The sequence below is a fragment of the Coffea eugenioides genome, chromosome 7 (assembly GCF_003713205.1).
Source record: "Coffea eugenioides isolate CCC68of chromosome 7, Ceug_1.0, whole genome shotgun sequence".
NCBI classification, from domain to species: Eukaryota; Viridiplantae; Streptophyta; class Magnoliopsida; order Gentianales; family Rubiaceae; genus Coffea; species Coffea eugenioides.
Window position 1 is genome coordinate 18597915 of NC_040041.1, and position 17916 is coordinate 18615830.

The window sequence follows — 17916 nt, forward strand, 5'->3', positions numbered from 1 at the left end:
CTCCGCCGCCCGCGGCTCCACCTTCGACCGCTGCTGTTCACGACACCAAACGCCGCACCTCCTCCCTCTTCGCCGCGCGCCGCCACTGCGTGGCTCTCTTCCCCCTCGGTCGCAAATGCTGCCCACGCTGATGGCCGCGCGCCGCCCCTCTGCTCTTGCCGCCAGCCGCGGCTATTTTCTTCCACCGCTGCCCAGTCCACCAGTGCCCCACTGTCGGCTCCTCCTCGGTCTCCACAGTCGCGCGCCACCCCTCCGTCCCTGTCTCCTCCATAGCGGCTGCCAGCTCTCTCACCCCACTCGTTCCCTTTTCCGGTGGAGGTATTTGAAACTTGCTCACCAATTTCTTAGTATTGATGGGTGCTGTCTAGGTTCGTAGACAATTGGTTTTGTCGGCCGTGGGGGTTATTTCTCATATTGTGTGGTAAACCAGTGGTACTGGTTGCGTTATTTGTCCAGATTCTGGTGATTACTTGTTTGCTATCTTCTTGGGAGTATGTATTGCGTTTTTGGGTAGGTTTGAGTTGAATTGGTTTGGTTAGTTGGCTGAATTATTATTGCCAAATTTCTAAGCGGTCGTAGTTGCATTTGCTGGTTTTGACTTATGACACTGCCTGGCCAACTGGAGCCATCTGTTGAGATTTTGGGTGAACCTGCATACTGCAATTGTCTATTGATATTTGGGTGATCTGGTTCTGCTACTGCCTGTTGATTTGGAAAACCTGATTGCTTGATTTACTTGTTGAGATTGGTAGTTTTCAGTTGAATTGTTGGGGCACTCCAGCTGTTGGTTTCTATTATTGATTTGGAGGGGCTTTGTCAGTGATTTAGGTTGTCTGTTTGCATTGTTTCTTACCTGTGTGTGCATCAGTGGCACAAGTTGGGATATTTTGACTAGCATTTGTTATTTCTATTTGGTTGGCTGCTGATTGGGAACTAAGTGCTTGTCATTGTGTGGCTATTATCAAATTTCTATACTGCTATTACTGGAATTGTTGCTTTTGAGTTGGGAAATTAACTGTCTACTTGGAGGCTTTGTTGAGATTTTGGGTGGACAGAGTTTTGCATTTGCTGGTTGAATTGAGTTGAGATGTGTCAGACCTTGGCCGTGTACTTCTACCACATCGGTTTTCGTGCACCGTTTCCGCCTACCCTTTCGCCACTCGTGAGGGAAGTTTCGTTGCCCTCTTCGCTTTAATTGCTTGAATCCCTCCATTGAGGACAATGTAGGATCTAGGTGGGGGGGACAGCTATACTAGTTTTTCTGTTTTTTCTAGTTTTTAGATTTTTTTTTCTTTATTTTTAGTTTGTTATTTGTCCCCCTCCCGTTCATTTTCTTTCTTTCTAGTGATTGGCTCGTAAGTGCATGCCAAGGTTTGATATTGGATTATTGCATCTATTTCTACTTTTGCCAAGTTTTAATAATAAAAGGGTACCAAGTTAATGTGGTTGAATCCAAAAACATCTCTTTGGTGAATATCAATGATTGTTTTACTCTTATAATTTTTGGTTAACTTTCCTAGGCATAGGGAATGATTATTGGCAGTTTCATGTGAATTGGTCCGGTTATTAACTTTAGTTCTCCATGTTTGAAAATGAGGCTAGCTGATGCAAGTTTTCTTTTGGTTCTTGTGTTATATTGAGTTTTTGTGATTTTTAGCTATGCATAAACTTGACTGTACTCCGCTATTAGTTACCACTGAGTAACCGGGGATCTGCACCTAAAAGTGTTGATTCTCGCGTCAAAAGGTAGTAATTCCTATGAGTACGTGGTCACGTGACGATAGAAGCTGAGTAACCGGGCTCCTTCATCTGGCCAATGTTGGAGTTCGCGTCAAAAGGCTCAAATGGCTAGCGACTAAGTCTTTTGTTACTATTAAAAAAAAAGAATAAAAAAAAAGAGAGAGAAAAGTAGAAAAAAAAATGTGAAAAAAAGTGAAGGTTGTGTTAGTGTGTAATAAAAGTCAGCTTGCCGAATTATGGATTTAATGTTGAGATTTTGGTTAATAGTTGGACCATTTGCTGATAAATGTTATGCGTCATTCCTTTTTCTTAGATTAGTTAAACATGAAATTAGAGAAGTTTGTGGTTTAGAAGCTAACCGGAGTGATGTTTCTTGGACTTGACCATTGATGCTTGATTATTATTTTTCTTGGTATCTTGGCAATTTGTTGGATAGAGCAGTAGCCATTGTCAAATATTGGTGTTTGTTTATTGTTCTTATGCTTGAGGACAAACATGATTTAGGTGTGGGGGAAATTGATAGGTTGCGATTTTATCATTTATTTTATTATTAATTTCTCCTATTACCTGACACAATCTGGATTAATTGTTAGATTCTACTCACTTTTAGTATTTTACATTTATTTCAGGGAGTAGAACGAAAATACCATAATAAGGGCCAATTTAACAATTATCAGGAAAGAGTTCAAATAGCAGGCAATAAGGGCATTCTTGGAACAAGGAGATGCAAGACTTTTTGGTAATTTTGACCGAAGACAGCAACTAAAAAAAAGGATAAAAGAAAGCAAACCTGGAAGGGTTGGGGTGGTGGAGGTGTTCCTTCCTCTTGGGAAGGAAGCCGTCGCACAGAGCCAAGCATTAGTATAGGCACTAGATAGGAATTGGGGGAGCAGAGGATTTGTCCTCTAGGGAGCTTTTGATCTTTGACTTTTCTTGTTGGCTTAGGAGTAGCCTTAATTCTCACGTATGTCAGGGTCAAAAAGGAAGAACTTTGACTCTTGCTTTCTTGCTTTCGTAGTAGCTTTCCTCCCTTGGTCAAGGACAATGGCTGCGGCTTCCTCTCCAACTTTGCGTGGGATTTGTTCACCAGGAATGAACTAATTTTTCTTTTTCTAGTCAAGAAACAATGGATGCTTTGGATCGCCTAAACTTGTGAGATCGATTTAATTTTATCTTTTTCTTTTATTTATTGGTATTCGCATATTCCTTATTTGCAATGCTTGTGATTATTTAATTAATTGATTGTCTTGGATCCAGATAATTAGTTGACAGGGTAATCTATTGTCAATTAGGACATTGAATCTGTAATTGTTTAATTGTCGTAAAATAGTGACAACTGGCATGATTAGCTTTGTGTCAGGGGAATACGCGGGCTAATCTAAAATAACCCTGATAGTGCGTTATTTGATTAAAATAGGGCTCCTCTAATACGTAAGGCAATTGGGGAATTAAATTCTATGGGCGTACCTAGGATTATTTCTCAATTAGAGCAGTGATTAACGGGCGTACCTTGATCACCGACACAGTAAGGAGGGGTTGACTGTCATCGCTTGTTTGATAGTTATAACCTATTTATTGATAAATAATTGGAATTGGCTTCGCATCGATGATCAATTAGGTGAACCATTGCTGAAGTTATTTCTTGGCTAGATCCTTAATTATTACTCATTTGATTTTAATATTTTGTTATTTAATTTTTAGTAGTTTCTTATATTTTATTTGAATTTCTTTGAGTGTCACCTTCTACACAAAAACACCCCCCTTTGTCACTGTGAATTTGAAAAGAAACAATTACTCCCAGTCTCTGTGGATTCGACCCTGCTTACCGCTATCTACAGAAATTACTTTTAGTTTGAGTAGATTTTATTATTGCACAGGCTGACAACCTGTCATCTATATGTTACTTTCACACAGATAATGAAGTATGGAAACAAACAACACGTCAAATATCTCGACTAATAGATGAGAAGATTAATCCTAGTGATCCCCAGGTCCGGGAAACTTACATCCATGTCTTGACTGCTGCAAAGTTATCAAGATCATCAGACATTTCAGATCTGGTGAAAAATAGGCATCTAATAGCTGACTTTATGGATCATCTCGTTCCCAATATTATGGAGCTGCTGAAATCTTGTACTCTCTGGCTCCGACTATGAATCAAATGCTAGAGCTCCTCGAGGGGCTAAGATTCCTGACAGTCCTCCTCAGGCACCAGGAGAAGTTCAAAGAGCTGTGCCTTGAAATGAAGAATCTTATTGGAGTTGTGGCCTGTGATGCAGCAGTTGTAATTTTCTCTCTTTCCGTGAATCAAATCCAAAAAGGCTTGGCCAAGGAAACTGATCTTGCTCTTTTTCATTTGCTTAAAGTGCTCAAGTTTGTTAGGGCAGAAGTTACTGATCCAGTAACGTCAGTATCAGGATTTGGTTTTCCTAGGACCAATGAGTTGGGCTCTATGGATTTTCTACTTGAAAATCTGAAGGAACTAGAAAGTTGTAATGAGGCTGATGATTCAATTGCATTCCCGAAGGATCAAATCCGCACAGTCCTAGAAGATCTCGTATTCTTAAGATCTTTCCTTGTCAAGATAGCAGACCAGCGCAACGGGAATGGAAAACTCCAAGCTCTTTGGAGTCGGATTATGGAGGTTGCACACTGGGCAGAGTTTGTCATTGACTCTATCGTGGTTGGTGATAAACATGAATATTTGGGAAGAGTTGCCAGAGATATCCAGCTTTTGAGGACTGAGGCCCGTGAAACCTATGATAGCACGAGGCATGACTGTGGAGCTCAGAGAACTAACCAGAAATCTTTCCGCATTGAGTCAAAACGTAGCATCCCAGTGTTGAATGAAGTTGTGGTGGGTCTTGATGATGAGATAAAGACAATTATTCAGAGTCTTACCAGGGGTTCAAAGCTGTTGGATTTTGTTTCAATTGTGGGTATGGCTGGACTTGGTAAGACAACATTGGCCAATAGAGTTTGCAATGATCCATTAATTTTGAGCCACTTTCATATCCTTGCTCGGTGTACTGTTTCTCAAGTGTATAGCATGCACAGTTTGTTAGTTCAGCTTTTATGCAGTATTTCTTCTAGAAGTCCTGATGAATATCTTGAGATGGATGAAAGTTATTTGGCTCCCAAGCTGTTCAAGCTTTTAAAAAGAAATAGGTATCTCATTTTTTTGGATGATGTGTGGGAGATCAAGGCATGGAATTTGGTCAAAAGTTCATTCCCCGATGATGCCAATGGAAGTAGGATTCTCTTCACCAGCAGAATTCAATTGCAATTCAAACCTGATAGCATGGCCCACCATCTCCGCCACCTTACTGACGAAGAGAGTTGGAAATTGCTGCAGAAAAAGCTGTTTGGAAAAGAAGGTTTTCCTCCTACACTAGGTAAAGTTGGATCTCAAATAGCAAAATTATGTAGGGGCTTACCTCTCACAGTTGTCCTCGTTGCTGGAATTCTTGCTAATACTGCAGAAGACTGCTGGGAAGAAATTGCAAAGAGTCTAACTTCCAGTATTGTCCTTGATGATGAATACTGCATGATGACGCTTGAGCTGAGTTACAGTCATTTATCGGATGATTTGAAAGCATGCTTTCTTTACTTTAGTGCATTCCAAGAAGACGAAAATGTTCCTGTCAGAAGGTTGTTTTGGCTCTGGATCTCTGAAGGATTTGTGCGAAAGACTGAAGGAATGAGATTTGAGGATGTGGCAGATGACTATTTGAAGGATCTGGTTGATAGAAGTTTAGTTATGGTTTCTGAACAAAGGAGTATGGGTGGTGCCAAAGCCTGTCGACTTCATGATTTGGTACATGAGTTTTGTGTGAAAAAAGCCAAAGAAGAAAGCTTTCTACATATTTTGCATGGTCGGAATGATTGTTGTATTCTTACTGGCCCAAGCAACCCCCTTCGAGTTTGCAATTTGATGATTCGGGCGTCAATGCTAGAATTTCCCAATGCACGCAGTTTGTTATCGTTTAAGGAGGATGATTTGGGGTTTTGGTTACCTAAACTTCTAAGAGTGTTGGATTTCGGGGAATTGGAGTTTGATGCATATTTTCCGATGGAAGTATTTTTGCTTGCTCACTTGAGATACTTGGCTCTTCGTGCTAGAGGAGTATGTGTCATCTCAGCTGCAATTGCTAACCTCTCAAGGTTACAAACTTTTTTGCTACGAGGAAACAGCTTTGATTGTTTGTTACCCAAGGCTATCTGGAACATTAAGACATTGAGGCATCTATGGATTAAATATTCCAATGCTAGTTTTAGGTTTCCTGTTGAAAATCTTGAAGTTTCCCCAGGCTTATTTCATTTAGACACTTTAAGCCTTGTCATTGATCCCTCCTCTCAAAGCTTGGAAAAGATGCTGACAAAGTTACCAAACATCCGCAGGCTAAGATGTACAAAGATGACATCAAGCAGAATTGGCGACAGGATTCTCGTGTTTGACTGTTCTAGTCAGCTAGAATCACTTACTCTGCTTTCCTTTGACGGATATGGATTTAAATTCCCATTGAATTTGAAGAAGTTGACTCTCATACTTACTCCGCAGCCATTGACTAAAATCTCAACAATTGGAGAGTTGCCCAATCTTGAAGTGCTTAAACTCGTTTACTCAGCCCTTGGGGAAGAATGGAAAATGAAAGAAGGGGAGTTCCCTAGCCTCCGAATCTTGAAATTGAAAGGCTTGTGGGACTTTTGTAGCTGGACTGCATCTTTTGATAATTTTCCACGTCTTGAGAAATTGGTTGTCCAAAGTTGTCCGAAGTTGGAAGAGGTGCCTTCTTGTTTAGGGGAATGTGCGAATCTCCAAACGATTGAGGTGATACGATGTCGCTAGTCTGTTGTAAGGTCAGTGAAGCAAATTCAACAAGAACAGATAGAAATGGGAAATGAGGCTCTAAAGATCTCAATTGAAGATTGTGTTGGTGCATGAAGTTCCAGCAAAGAAGAATCAGAGTCCAGTCCCTCAGAAGCGGATCTGAGAAGCAGAGTCAAATCCCTCACAAGAAGTCTAATTCAAGTTTCTTGAAAGCAATTCCTTTTTGTTTGAGTTGATGCAACCAGTCTCAATTCCTTTGTTTATTCTGCTACAGATTGATATGATGCTTGTAGTTAGCTGAGCACAAGTCTACATGCAAGATACACTTTTCCTCCTCTGTATTTCAGTCAGAGTAGTACAGAAACTTTTAAATTGCTTCTATTTTTCCTCAACAAAGAACCATACACTCAATTAATTAATATGTTAAAACATCTTCTTCTTTTTGTATTTTTTTGCAACAAATATTAAGAAGAGACAAGAAAAAAGAGGAAAAAAAACTTGGTTATGTTTATTTTTTACCATTGGAAATATTGTATATTGAAAAAGTTACATATTAAGTGGGAAGGAGTACATTTGGTGGATTAATTCAACTTAAAATGATGATGTCCAAATCCCTTAATTCAAGTCACTTGCACCGTGGATTGGAAGATGCTTTTTTCGGACAGGGTGGATCTTTCCGTTTTCTTCTTTTCTTCTTTTTATTCTTTTTGTTGTGCTATATTATATTTGTTGTGGTGCTAGATTTCTTTTTTTCCCACTCTTCATTTCACCCTTTTTCGCCCAAACTCTGCTGTTATTTAATTACTTGCCATGCTATTATTTTTGTATTATGTGTATTACAGTTATTATTAGTATTATTTTTGTTAGAATATATAATTTTGTGGTGTTGCTACATCTTATTTTGGTTTTGTTCTCATTTTTTTCCCTGGTTTCTTTTTTCCTTTTTTCCCCCAAATTCTCTTGCTATTAAATTGCTTGCCATATTATGATTAATTTATTATTATTATTATTATTATTATTAGAATAATAAGTTGTACCATTGTGTTGTTTTCTCCTTTTTTCCTGAATAATAAGTTGCCAAAATAATTACACTTGCAAAAATTCTTTATGAATTGTGGTACTTTTGAGCGGTCTTTGCTGAATCGTGGGATTTAATGAAAGGATCTTTGATGTATGAATAAATAATGGAATTTGCGTGTGTTATGAGTTAAATAAGGTGTAATCAGCTGACGACGACGTCCTAGTTTAGTAGCTAAAAATAAGGATGCAGAAATTAACTTTAATTCTCATGTTTATTTCTTTTTACCAACAATATTCTTTCTCAAGGTTATTGTTTTTCATAATATTTTGGTTATTATAATAGAATATGCAATTGTGCTATTATGTATTTTTCTTCTTTTTCTTGAAAAATAGTTTGCCAAAGAAATTGCGTCTGCCAAAATTCTTTATTATTACGCGGTACTCTTCTTAAATTATATTATATCTGTGGTGGTGCCGCATTTCTTACCGGTTTTGCTCTTTTTTTTTCCAAAAACTTTTTGCTATTAAATTGCTTACCGTATTGTTACTTTTATTATTATATTACTATTATTATCTTAGCAGCACTCGGTAATAATAGCAGCACTTCTACTAGAGTTCTTACCTTTTTATGTAGATGTAAATAGTAAATGATGGTATAATTGTGGTGCTATTGGAATGCTTATTGCTTTTGAAATGTTTTCTTTTTTTTTTTTTATGAATTACGATATTCCCCTGTATCTTACAAATTAAATACGGATAGGATCCCCTTTTTCCCCTTGCTAGATGGGGTTGTTATTTTTTCTTTTCTTTTATACCTTTTTTCTTTTTTTATATACAATTGATATCTTTTTCTATATTTTGTGGGGTTTTATTCTTTCTTTTTTTTTGTTATTTGAATTCTATTGCTTATGTAATAATAATTGAAAAAAACATTCTTTTTAGTGCAAAATTTCTGTGCACGTTTATTCTTTTTTTTCCTAATATACAATTGTGTTACTATATTGTTTACTGCTTTTTTCTAATGATAGATTAAGAAAAAAATTCATCCTAGATTTTTAATTACCCATTTTACTGCATCTTTGTCATAATCATTTGCCTAAATTGTAATTTTTTTGAGCTTTTTTATAATAAAATATATAATTGTATTACTCAGTTGTTTTCTTTCTATTTTTAATAATAAGTTAGAGAAAAAATTGTTCACAAATTTTTTTACCCACTTTGCAACAAATTTGTATTCATTTTTGTGCCCGGAGTTTTATTAAGGCCTTCGCTTTTTCAATTTAAGGAAAAGAAATAAGCTTGATATATGATTGTAGTGCTGCTGCAATCCTTATTATTACTTTTATTAAGAGGGCTTTCATGTATAACTAAAAGACATAGAGGTGTAATCAGTTTCTGAGGTCTTGGTTTAGTAGTTAAATTTGAGATTCCAGAAATTAGAGGATCTAAGTATAAATCTCCTTTTTAGTTCCACCTATCCTCTACTAGGAAAAAAAAAATAGATACAAGTGCAATCTATTTTTTGTTTTAACCTCTTGGATGGATTTGTTATTTTTTTTAAAAAAACAATTCATATCCTTTTCTCTTTTTTTGGGGGGGGGGGGGGGTGTTTATTCTCTTTGCTATTTGAATGCTATTGCTATGATTTCAATGCATAATAATAATCACAAAATATTTTTTTTACCGACAATATTTTTTGTATGAGTTTATTGTCTTTTTATAATAAAATATACAATTGTGTTACTATGTTGTTTTATGCTCCTTTTTTTCCCAAATAATAAATTAGAAAAAATATCCCTACAAAAAAATCTCTATAAATTGTATTAGTTTTAAGAGGTCTTTTATGTATTACTTTTAAGAGGCCTTTCATGTATAAATAAATGATGGAATTCACGCGTGTCATAAATTAGATCTAGGTGCAATTAACTGAGGAGATCTTAATTTAGCAGTTAAAGTTGAGACTCTAAAAACTAGAGATCTTAGATTCAATTACACGACAATACTTTTTTTCCATGAGACTCTAAAAATTAGAGATCTTAGATTCAATTATCCGACAACACTTTTTTTTTCAAGTTTAACCTCTTTTTATAATAAAATATCTATATCTACTTACAAGATAAATAAGGGTCCTCTTTCACTATAGCAACCCTTATTACGTGATACGTGGCAGCTAGAATGGAGAGATTTTTCTCCAGCAGGGTCACTCGACATTTGAGTCATCAAACGACATCAAGGTCAATTCTTAGTTGGGCTTTAAACTTTTAACAATGGAGCTCAACGACTTAGAGTCAGAGAATGCTTCTGATGGTCATAGTAGAAGACCATGCATTTCCTCCAAATTCTGTCTTTCTCCAACTTTTAGGTGTACTTGTAGTCCATCAAAATCATACATGCCTTTCAAAGTTGATATGTTTGTCTCCAAAATCAGCCACTTTTGTGCTATTATTTTGGATGTTGCTGCGGTATGTTTAGTAGTCAAAGAAGAGGTATGGAAAGTAAAACATATGGCAAACAAGGCGGCACGTTGCAACCTGACATGTACGGATCAAGAAGGGAATATTTCTACAAAAACAAGTGGTGAGTCTGGTGACCTATAACCGGGGTTTGAAAATGTTGCGTACTGCAGAAGCTAAAAATGTGTTGGGATGTCACGGAATTAATATAAATATAAAGGGCCTAAGAATAAAATATTTGTGAGGAAGCGTAAGCAGTACTAATTACTAAACAAAGCCATCCTGGGGCCACCGATTATGGACATTACATCAACAAAATACTATCTATTTATGGACATTTTATTCTGAATCATTACATTTATGTAAAATACATAAATATTTTGGATAGCACGGATATTCACACTAATTGTCCTTGTACTAAGTTTTATGGGCATTTTACTCTGAATCATTACATTTTGGATACTACTTTGATTAGAATTTAGTTTAAAGACATTCACTGGAGTTTGGACGCATCCAGAGAGCACCGATCGATGTATGTTCAAGCGTAAATTGAAATAAATATGCAGCTTAAAATTTTTAAAATTAAATTACTACTGCATATCCGAAATTTACTTTTTGGAGAGTAGGTTTAGTTCATACTATTTTTCATAGTATTTTAAAATATATAAGTACAAAAAAATTTTAAATTATACCTATAATCATGTATTATACGAGTATATTATGAGTACTTACTAACTAAGGTACTAAGCTTTAATCATTAATAAAACATCTTATCGTTATTTCAAATAAACTTTCTTATACTAGTTTGAGATAAGTTTTAAAGTAAAATAGTGCATGCGTCCCATAAATCAATAAATCTTGATTATTAATCAAATTTGCCATGTTATCAGTAATAATTACTATTTATGTATAAAAACCTACTATTACTTGAATTAAACTTACTAAGGTATATTATGAGTGCTTACTAACTAAGGTACTAAGTTTTAATCATTAATAAAAACATCTTATCATTATTTCAAATAAACTTCCTAATACTACTTTGAGATAAGGTTTTAATGTAAAAATTGTACATGCATTCCAAAAAATGGTAAATTTTGATCCTTAATCATTTTTATTGCCATGTTATTAGCAAGAATTACTATTTATGTATAAAAACTTACTGTTATTTGAACTAAACTTACTCTTTTAAAAGTAAGTTTGGGATATCAAGTAGTAATCTATTTATTTAAAAATTAAGTTTAATATTTATTCCAATTTACCTTTGAGGTATAAAAGTTACTAATCTATTACACTTAACTTACTATTTTAGATAGGAAACTTACTTCCATAATTTTAGGTGTTATTTTATTTAGGTGAATAGGTCCAACAATAAATCAAATGATCGCTAAAAGTGCAACAACATGTTATATCAGGTAAAAACTATTTCGCTATCATAACTATCGTTTAGTATCTATATCTATATGTATTGCTGAGGGGGTTTTGGATAAGGAGCTTCCAAAATTATCAAAAGTCTGGATGCTATTTTAATAGAATTTTACATTTTTATAATTAAAAAATATTTATCTCTTAACTAATCATGTAACCGGCCCTACAAATCCTATAATCATGCTTATATTTTTTCCACATTTCCCTCATGTTTTTTCCACTATCCCATAAAATTCAAACTCCTAAACTTTAACTAACGGATAATAACCACCCCTGTAAAATGATATCTGCAAATTCCAATTCACATCTCACATTTATTACTGACACTTATCATATCACTTAGAGTAATAACTAACCGTTAATTTAAGAAATTCGTAACTACGAAAGTCAAATATCCAAAATTTAGGAGCCTGTTTAAATTACAATTTTCACAATTCAACGTATCTTATTGTCATAATATATTTTACTCTCACAATCATTCACAAATTATAAAAGCATTAAAAATAAATAATTTTTTTAATAAAAATTAATTCAAAGGTAGTTAATTCACACACACATATACATATATATATATTCTCATAATGCATATATATATAAGATTATCAAATCGAATGCATAATATTGGTAAGTATTTCATTTTAAAATAAAAAAACATGCAATTACATTTATTTCTATCCATATATCATTCATTTTATAATATAAATTATTATTATTATTTTAAGATCCATCTTTTGCAAAAACACAATTCTTGAATGATTTACAGTTTTTTTTCATACTTTGAACTATTGTTAGATAAATCTTAAATTTTAATTATGTTGGTATAATTTTTTTTAACTTTTTTCAAATTAAAATGGTATAATCTTTTGATTAATTTTAATAATGTAAGCACCGTGGGTAGTACGGATATTCACACTAGCTGTCCTTGTATGACCGAGCCTGAGAGTTTGAGCATGTTTTGGTTGAATGTTATAATTCAAAATTTGGGGTTTGGAGGGAATAGCTTATATCTATTGTAATCAAAACTCAAACAAATGTAGGGATAAACCTGATTGTCACAACAAACTATACAAATGTGGGGATAAATCTTAGTTAGTAAGTACTCATAATATACCTGTATAATAAATGATTATAGGTATAATTTAATATTTTTTGTATTTATATATTTTAAAATACTATGAAAAGTAACCTTGTAAAATATATAATAAAATTTTGTCTTATCATAAGTTTGTATTCATTTTCAATTTTTGAAAAGTTTGAAAGTTTGGATAACAATAACAACAAATCTTCCTAGTTACACGTAGAATATCACTTGTTTCTATATCACAATTTTTATAATTTAACACCTATGAATATAATAAAATAAAATTATTATTTTATAATACGATAAAATTTTATTATTTTCTAAGGTTATGTGAAAGGTCAAAATATTTTTCACAGAATATTTTAAAATATATAAGTACAAAAGAATATTAAATTATACATATAATCATGCATTATACAAGTATGTTACGAGTACTTACTAACTAATGTACTAAGTTTTAATCATTTATAAAATATTTTATTGTTATTTCAAATAAGCTTTCTAGTATTAATTTGGTGTAAGTCATAAAGGATTGAGTGATTTGCTTCTGTGTTAATTTTGACTGTAGTTAACGAATTCAATGATTTAGTCCGTCTACCTTAGGTTAGTGGGAAAATAGGTCACAGTTGGCTGGAATAAAATTGTAATAAACCCGTTTTCCAATAAAAAAATTAATTCTTTATCGCTTTCCTCCATTATAAGAACAAAGTACCCCTTTTTCTAAAAAAAAATTATTTACCGGATAAAATAAAAATAAACCCGTTTTTCAATAAAATTCTAACTCTTTATGCCTTTCCTCTATTATAAGAATTGTGCACCCATTTTGCCATAAACAAATTTATTTATCAAATAAAAAAATTTATTTATCGAAAAAATAAAAATAAGCCCGTTTCTCAATAAAACATCAGCTCTTTATCGCTTTCTTCCCTTATAAGAAAAGAGTATTCATTTTGCCATAAACAAATTTGTTTATCAAATAAAATAAAAATAAACTCTTTTTTCAATAAAAAACTAGTTCTTTATGACTTTCCTCCATTATAAGAATATAGTACCCATTTTTCTAAAAAAATATTATTTATCGAATAAAATAAAAATGAACCCATTTTTTCAATAAAACACCAACTCTTTATAGTTTTCCTCTATTATAAGAACAAAGTACCCATTTTTTCATAAATAAATTTATTTATTGGTTGAAAAAATAAATATATTTTTCAATAAAACACCAATTCTTTATAGTTTTCCTTCGTTCACTACAACAAAAAAAGGTATTAGCGACAACAACTTTAGCAAGAAGTAGAAAGGTTGACGCTATTAAGAGGCTTATAGCAAGGAAAAGGACAATACTTCACCAAAAATTGGAGCCATCATATACTCTGCGAGGGCAAGGACTTTTTTCGGTTAAAATTCTTGCCAAACAGGGGTGGAGCCAAAAAAAATTCTTAGTGGGGGCAAAGCAACACTAAAATTTTTTACCTACTCTTTTTCTAGTTTTTTAAGCAAAAAAAAAAAATTCACCAACAAGTACAAATGATGCATATATTCCATGAAAAACATAAAAAGACAAATTCAAAATTATTAATGTAATAATAATTTTATTTCAAAAACAAATTAAACTATTTACAATTGCTCACTTTGAGTTTTATATTTTGATAACTAATTTGGTTGTTGACGTAAGAATGACTCTCGGTTGTGGGGGAAAATGGGGGACTAGTGGAGGGAAGGGAAATTGGGAAGTGGGGATAAAGGAAGTGAATGATATGATTGGATGAATTGATCAAGAGAAAGAGTAGCTAGCTGCTTGGTTGTGGAAAGTAGTGGCTCTCGATTGTGAGGGGAAAATGAGGGACCAGAGGAGGGAAGGGAAATTGGGAAGTAGGGCCCAAAGAAAGTGAATGATATGATTGGTACTTGCTAGTTAAAATAAAAAGGTTTTTTTTTAGCTTATTTTAAATGGAATTTATGCCCCACGTATTTTTTTAGAATTTTAATTTATGAACTAATTTAAAAAATCACGTAATTCTTTCACATCCTTTCTAAAAAAACTCTGAAGGTACACTTAAAATTATATTAAAATTGTACAAGTACTGTAGGAATTTAAGGGGGCCCACTATCCCCACCTTAAATCCACCCCTGTAATGCCAAAAGAAGTGCGGGAAAGCTTCCCTCCAACTCTACTGAATAATATAAGTACAGTCCAAGCCTCCAAATTTGTCTGAAACCCGTTGCTGATTTTTCCTCCTCTCAAAACTCCTCCAACCACCAAACTTTACTGTCCTTTTTCCCCTTCTTGATTCTTCCATCTCCAACGGAATCAAGCTTCATAATAAGAGGGGCTTTGTCTTAAAATCATACATTTTTTTGATTAGCTATTTAGCACGCCAGTTGACGGAGTAAGCGGAGACGGTGGAGGACTCGATGACGACGTCCTCGTCGTCGTCGTCTGAGCCTGGACCTTCAACGTTCCCTCCTCATTAGTTATAGCCAAAGTTTGGGTTTGGGACCGCGCGCTCTCTTGCGCCAAGGCATCACAAAACGCCCGATGCGTGATAAAGCTATCCCGCCTTCATTTCATAAAAAGAAAACAAACAAGGAAAAAGAAGGGGGAAAATGTTCATTAAGAAACGAATGAGAAAACTCGTTGAGTTTAGCTTGGTTCTAGTGGAATGACCTGGAAAATAGGGTGTCGCAGTCGCAGCGGTATTCTCTGGTGCCGCAAGTTTTCGTGTGCGCTTTCCAATCAGAGATGACGGCATACTTCTTAGAGCACCGTTCACACTTCCATTTCTTCTCGCCGTGTTTTCTGCAGAAGTGTTTTTTGATGCCAGTTAGGTCCCCAAGTGCTCTGGAGGGGTCGTGATGAATGCAGGTTGCTTCAGGGCAGACGTACACGCGCTTTTTAACTTCTTTCCCGTTTCTCTGCCGGAGTTTCCATGGCAAGTTATGGCCTCTTCTGTGTAGTTGCAAATTCTGGTCTCTTTGGAAACCCTTGTTGCAGATCTCACATACAAATCGGTTTGTTGCTAAGAGAGTCTTTGGTGATAAGGCTATCACTTCTGCATCTGGATCTACATACAAACTACCGGATAAATGCCCCAAAAAGAAACAAAAGAAAAGAGAAAAATATAGCACTAGTTTTTTAAGATAAAAAATTAGGAAGGTACAAGTACGATTTGAGGAGCTATATAGTGATGATTCATGAGCAGCTACCTGGCATTCCAGGAAGGTTACGCTTTTTCTTGACGGGTCCAACTTGAGCAGCTATCATTGGATTGCCAGCTGAGGAAACACTAGCTTATTCAGAAGCCGAAGGGACTGTTGCCATTGCTGATGAATTATTCATATCCACCTACTCTCTACAATCCGTTTTTCCTTTCTTTTCCCAGGAAAAATCAGCGGGATTCACTTTGTAGCAAACTTTCAAGACTTTGAGAATAAAAACGCTTTAAGCTGAGGTGGTGAATTGGTCCAAAAATCTTTCAGCAAAAATTCAAATCCTGGACATGAAATTGTTGAGCTTCAGCCTGCATCAGAAGGGAGTCCACTATTAGGTATAATTTTTCAAAATGGACTATGCTAAGATGGAGTTTTGTGAAAATTTATATTCGCAGTTTACTTGCTTAATTAATTTAGATGTCCCTATCCCTAAACAGACCCAGTAAATTGTTTGGTTTTAATTGCTGGGACCTACAATAATTTGCTTGAGAACTAAGAAATTTTTGGGTAGCTACATGAAAATTAAATCACTCATCAAGATTTGATTTTCTTTTGAATGTTTTCCTGATGGTGGGAAAGCAGAAAGTTTGGTTGACTGTAATTGTGCTTGCCTGCATCGAAGTCTGATAACAAATTTCTTATTGTAGTTCCTCGACAAAAATATTGTGAGTCTGTGCACAAAACTATCAGGAGAAAAACTCGCACAGTGATGGTTGGCAACGTGGCTCTCGGTAGTGAGCATCCTATACGAGTTCAAACCATGACTACAACAGACACTAAAGATGTTGTTGGAACAGTTGAACAGGTGCTATTTATTTCTGCTTCCATGATGGTTTTCTGTAATACATTTTTATTCAGTGATACGACTTGATATGGAGAGCAAGCTGTATATATTTGGCGTATTTAAAAGTTCATTCATCTTATGGGCCCATTCCCTCCCTCAGCTAAACAAACAAAGTGGGAATGAAGAAGACGAAGAAGAGTCTGGTTGATGCCTGTGTATAGATGGCCATGTTCCATTTTGGATTTGCTTTGATTGAGTCTTGACTTGCATTGTTTACTAGGTGTGATTGGGGGTCCTTAAACTTATAGGGGTTTTTATAGGGTTTATCAAGCAATAAAACTTTGCGGGAGAAAAAAGAAAACTTGCTGGATGTTAACAACTTTTCTCTGCTCTCGACAATGGGATTTGGAAATGAAACCAGATGGCAGAACTAATCTGAATTAAGAACACATCTTTTTCTTAAAGTAGAGACAATCTGCAAAATGAAGCATGAGTGTAATCACCTATTGTACTTTTCGCATCTCCTCTAAAAGTTTGTGTGCATCTAAGCTTAACATTTCTAGAATGAAGAATGCTGCAGTTTGAATTGCAATTGATTTTTTGAACTGTTTATATAAGCTGAAACTTTTTAGAACATAAATTTGGCCATAAACTAGGAGTGACAAACAATTCAAGCAGTTAACTTGTTTTTGATAGTTTGGAAGCAATGGCTTGCTTGTCATCCTTTAATGATGTCCACTGAAGCACTTATCCTCAGGTTAAGTGTTAGTTGTTGTAGGTGATGGGGATAGCTGATAAAGAAGCAGACTTAGTTCGAATAACAGTTCAAGGGAAGAGAGAGGCAGATGCATGTTATGATTTGATTTGAGTATCTTTGTGCTTTGTACTGTTGATAGTATTGGTTGTAATATATTGTTGCTCGTTTTGTATTTGTAATGACAAATTGGTTTGTTATTTCATATAAAATTTTTGCTATATCTCAATATTGACATTAATGATACCTCTTGCTAAAAAAATGGTTGAAAAAAAAAGTAGCAACTACAGTAAAAAAGCTGCTTTTGGCAACTTTCTTGCAAAAAAATCATCTTGCTGCATTTGATCGTCTTTGGTAAGGGGTCGATGGTTTCTAATTAAAGAAGTTACTTGTTTATGACAAAATGGACACTCTTTTCTTATAATGCAGAAAAGTCATAAAGAGTTGATATTTTATTGAAAAATGAGTTTATTTTTATTTTATCCGATAAACAAATTTCTTTTTGCCTTCAAAATGGATACTCTGTTCTTATAATGGAGGAAAGTCATAAAGAGCTGGTGTTTTATTGAAAAAACGGGTTTATTTTTATTTTATCTGATAAATAAATTTGTTTAT

At 34.5% G+C, this 17916-nt stretch overlaps 2 protein-coding genes and 1 long non-coding RNA gene across 3 annotated transcripts; 2 read left to right on the forward strand and 1 right to left on the reverse strand.

The window, feature by feature from the left end:
- Positions 1 to 3892: 3892 nt before the first annotated feature.
- Positions 3893 to 6589, forward strand: LOC113777060 (putative late blight resistance protein homolog R1A-10). Its single transcript, XM_027322105.1, has one exon. The coding sequence runs from the start codon at positions 3893 to 3895 to the stop codon at positions 6587 to 6589; it is 2697 nt and encodes an 898-aa protein (XP_027177906.1).
- An 8194-nt stretch (positions 6590 to 14783) lies between these two features.
- LOC113778653 (zinc finger protein ENHYDROUS-like) lies at positions 14784 to 15986 on the reverse strand. The gene is made up of 3 exons (XM_027324127.1): positions 15758 to 15986; positions 15219 to 15615; positions 14784 to 15111 (listed from the first exon to the last, which is right to left on the reverse strand). Exons 1-3 carry the CDS (start codon positions 15813 to 15815, stop codon positions 14913 to 14915), a joined length of 654 nt encoding a protein of 217 aa, XP_027179928.1. The 5' UTR covers positions 15816 to 15986; the 3' UTR covers positions 14784 to 14912.
- Positions 15987 to 16424: 438 nt separating this feature from the next.
- On the forward strand, positions 16425 to 17403 carry LOC113777394. Its single transcript, XR_003469148.1, has 2 exons — positions 16425 to 16568; positions 17326 to 17403. It is a non-coding gene; the product is annotated as an uncharacterized LOC113777394 (long non-coding RNA).
- The last annotated feature ends 513 nt before the right edge of the window (positions 17404 to 17916 follow it).

Bases quoted from the DNA above. Each gene is read 5' to 3' on its own strand.
- LOC113777060 (XM_027322105.1), top strand. From the start codon at position 3,893: ATGAATCAAATGCTAGAGCTCCTCGAGGGGCTAAGATTCCTGACAGTC.
- LOC113778653 (XM_027324127.1), bottom strand. From the start codon at position 15,815: ATGATAGCTGCTCAAGTTGGACCCGTCAAGAAAAAGCGTAACCTTCCT. The intron at 15,616-15,757 runs GTAGCTGCTCAT...GTTTGTATGTAG, and splicing joins TAACCTTCCTGGAATGCCAG to ATCCAGATGCAGAAGTGATA. The intron at 15,112-15,218 runs GTCATTCCACTA...TATGAAATGAAG, and splicing joins TGCGACACCCTATTTTCCAG to GCGGGATAGCTTTATCACGC.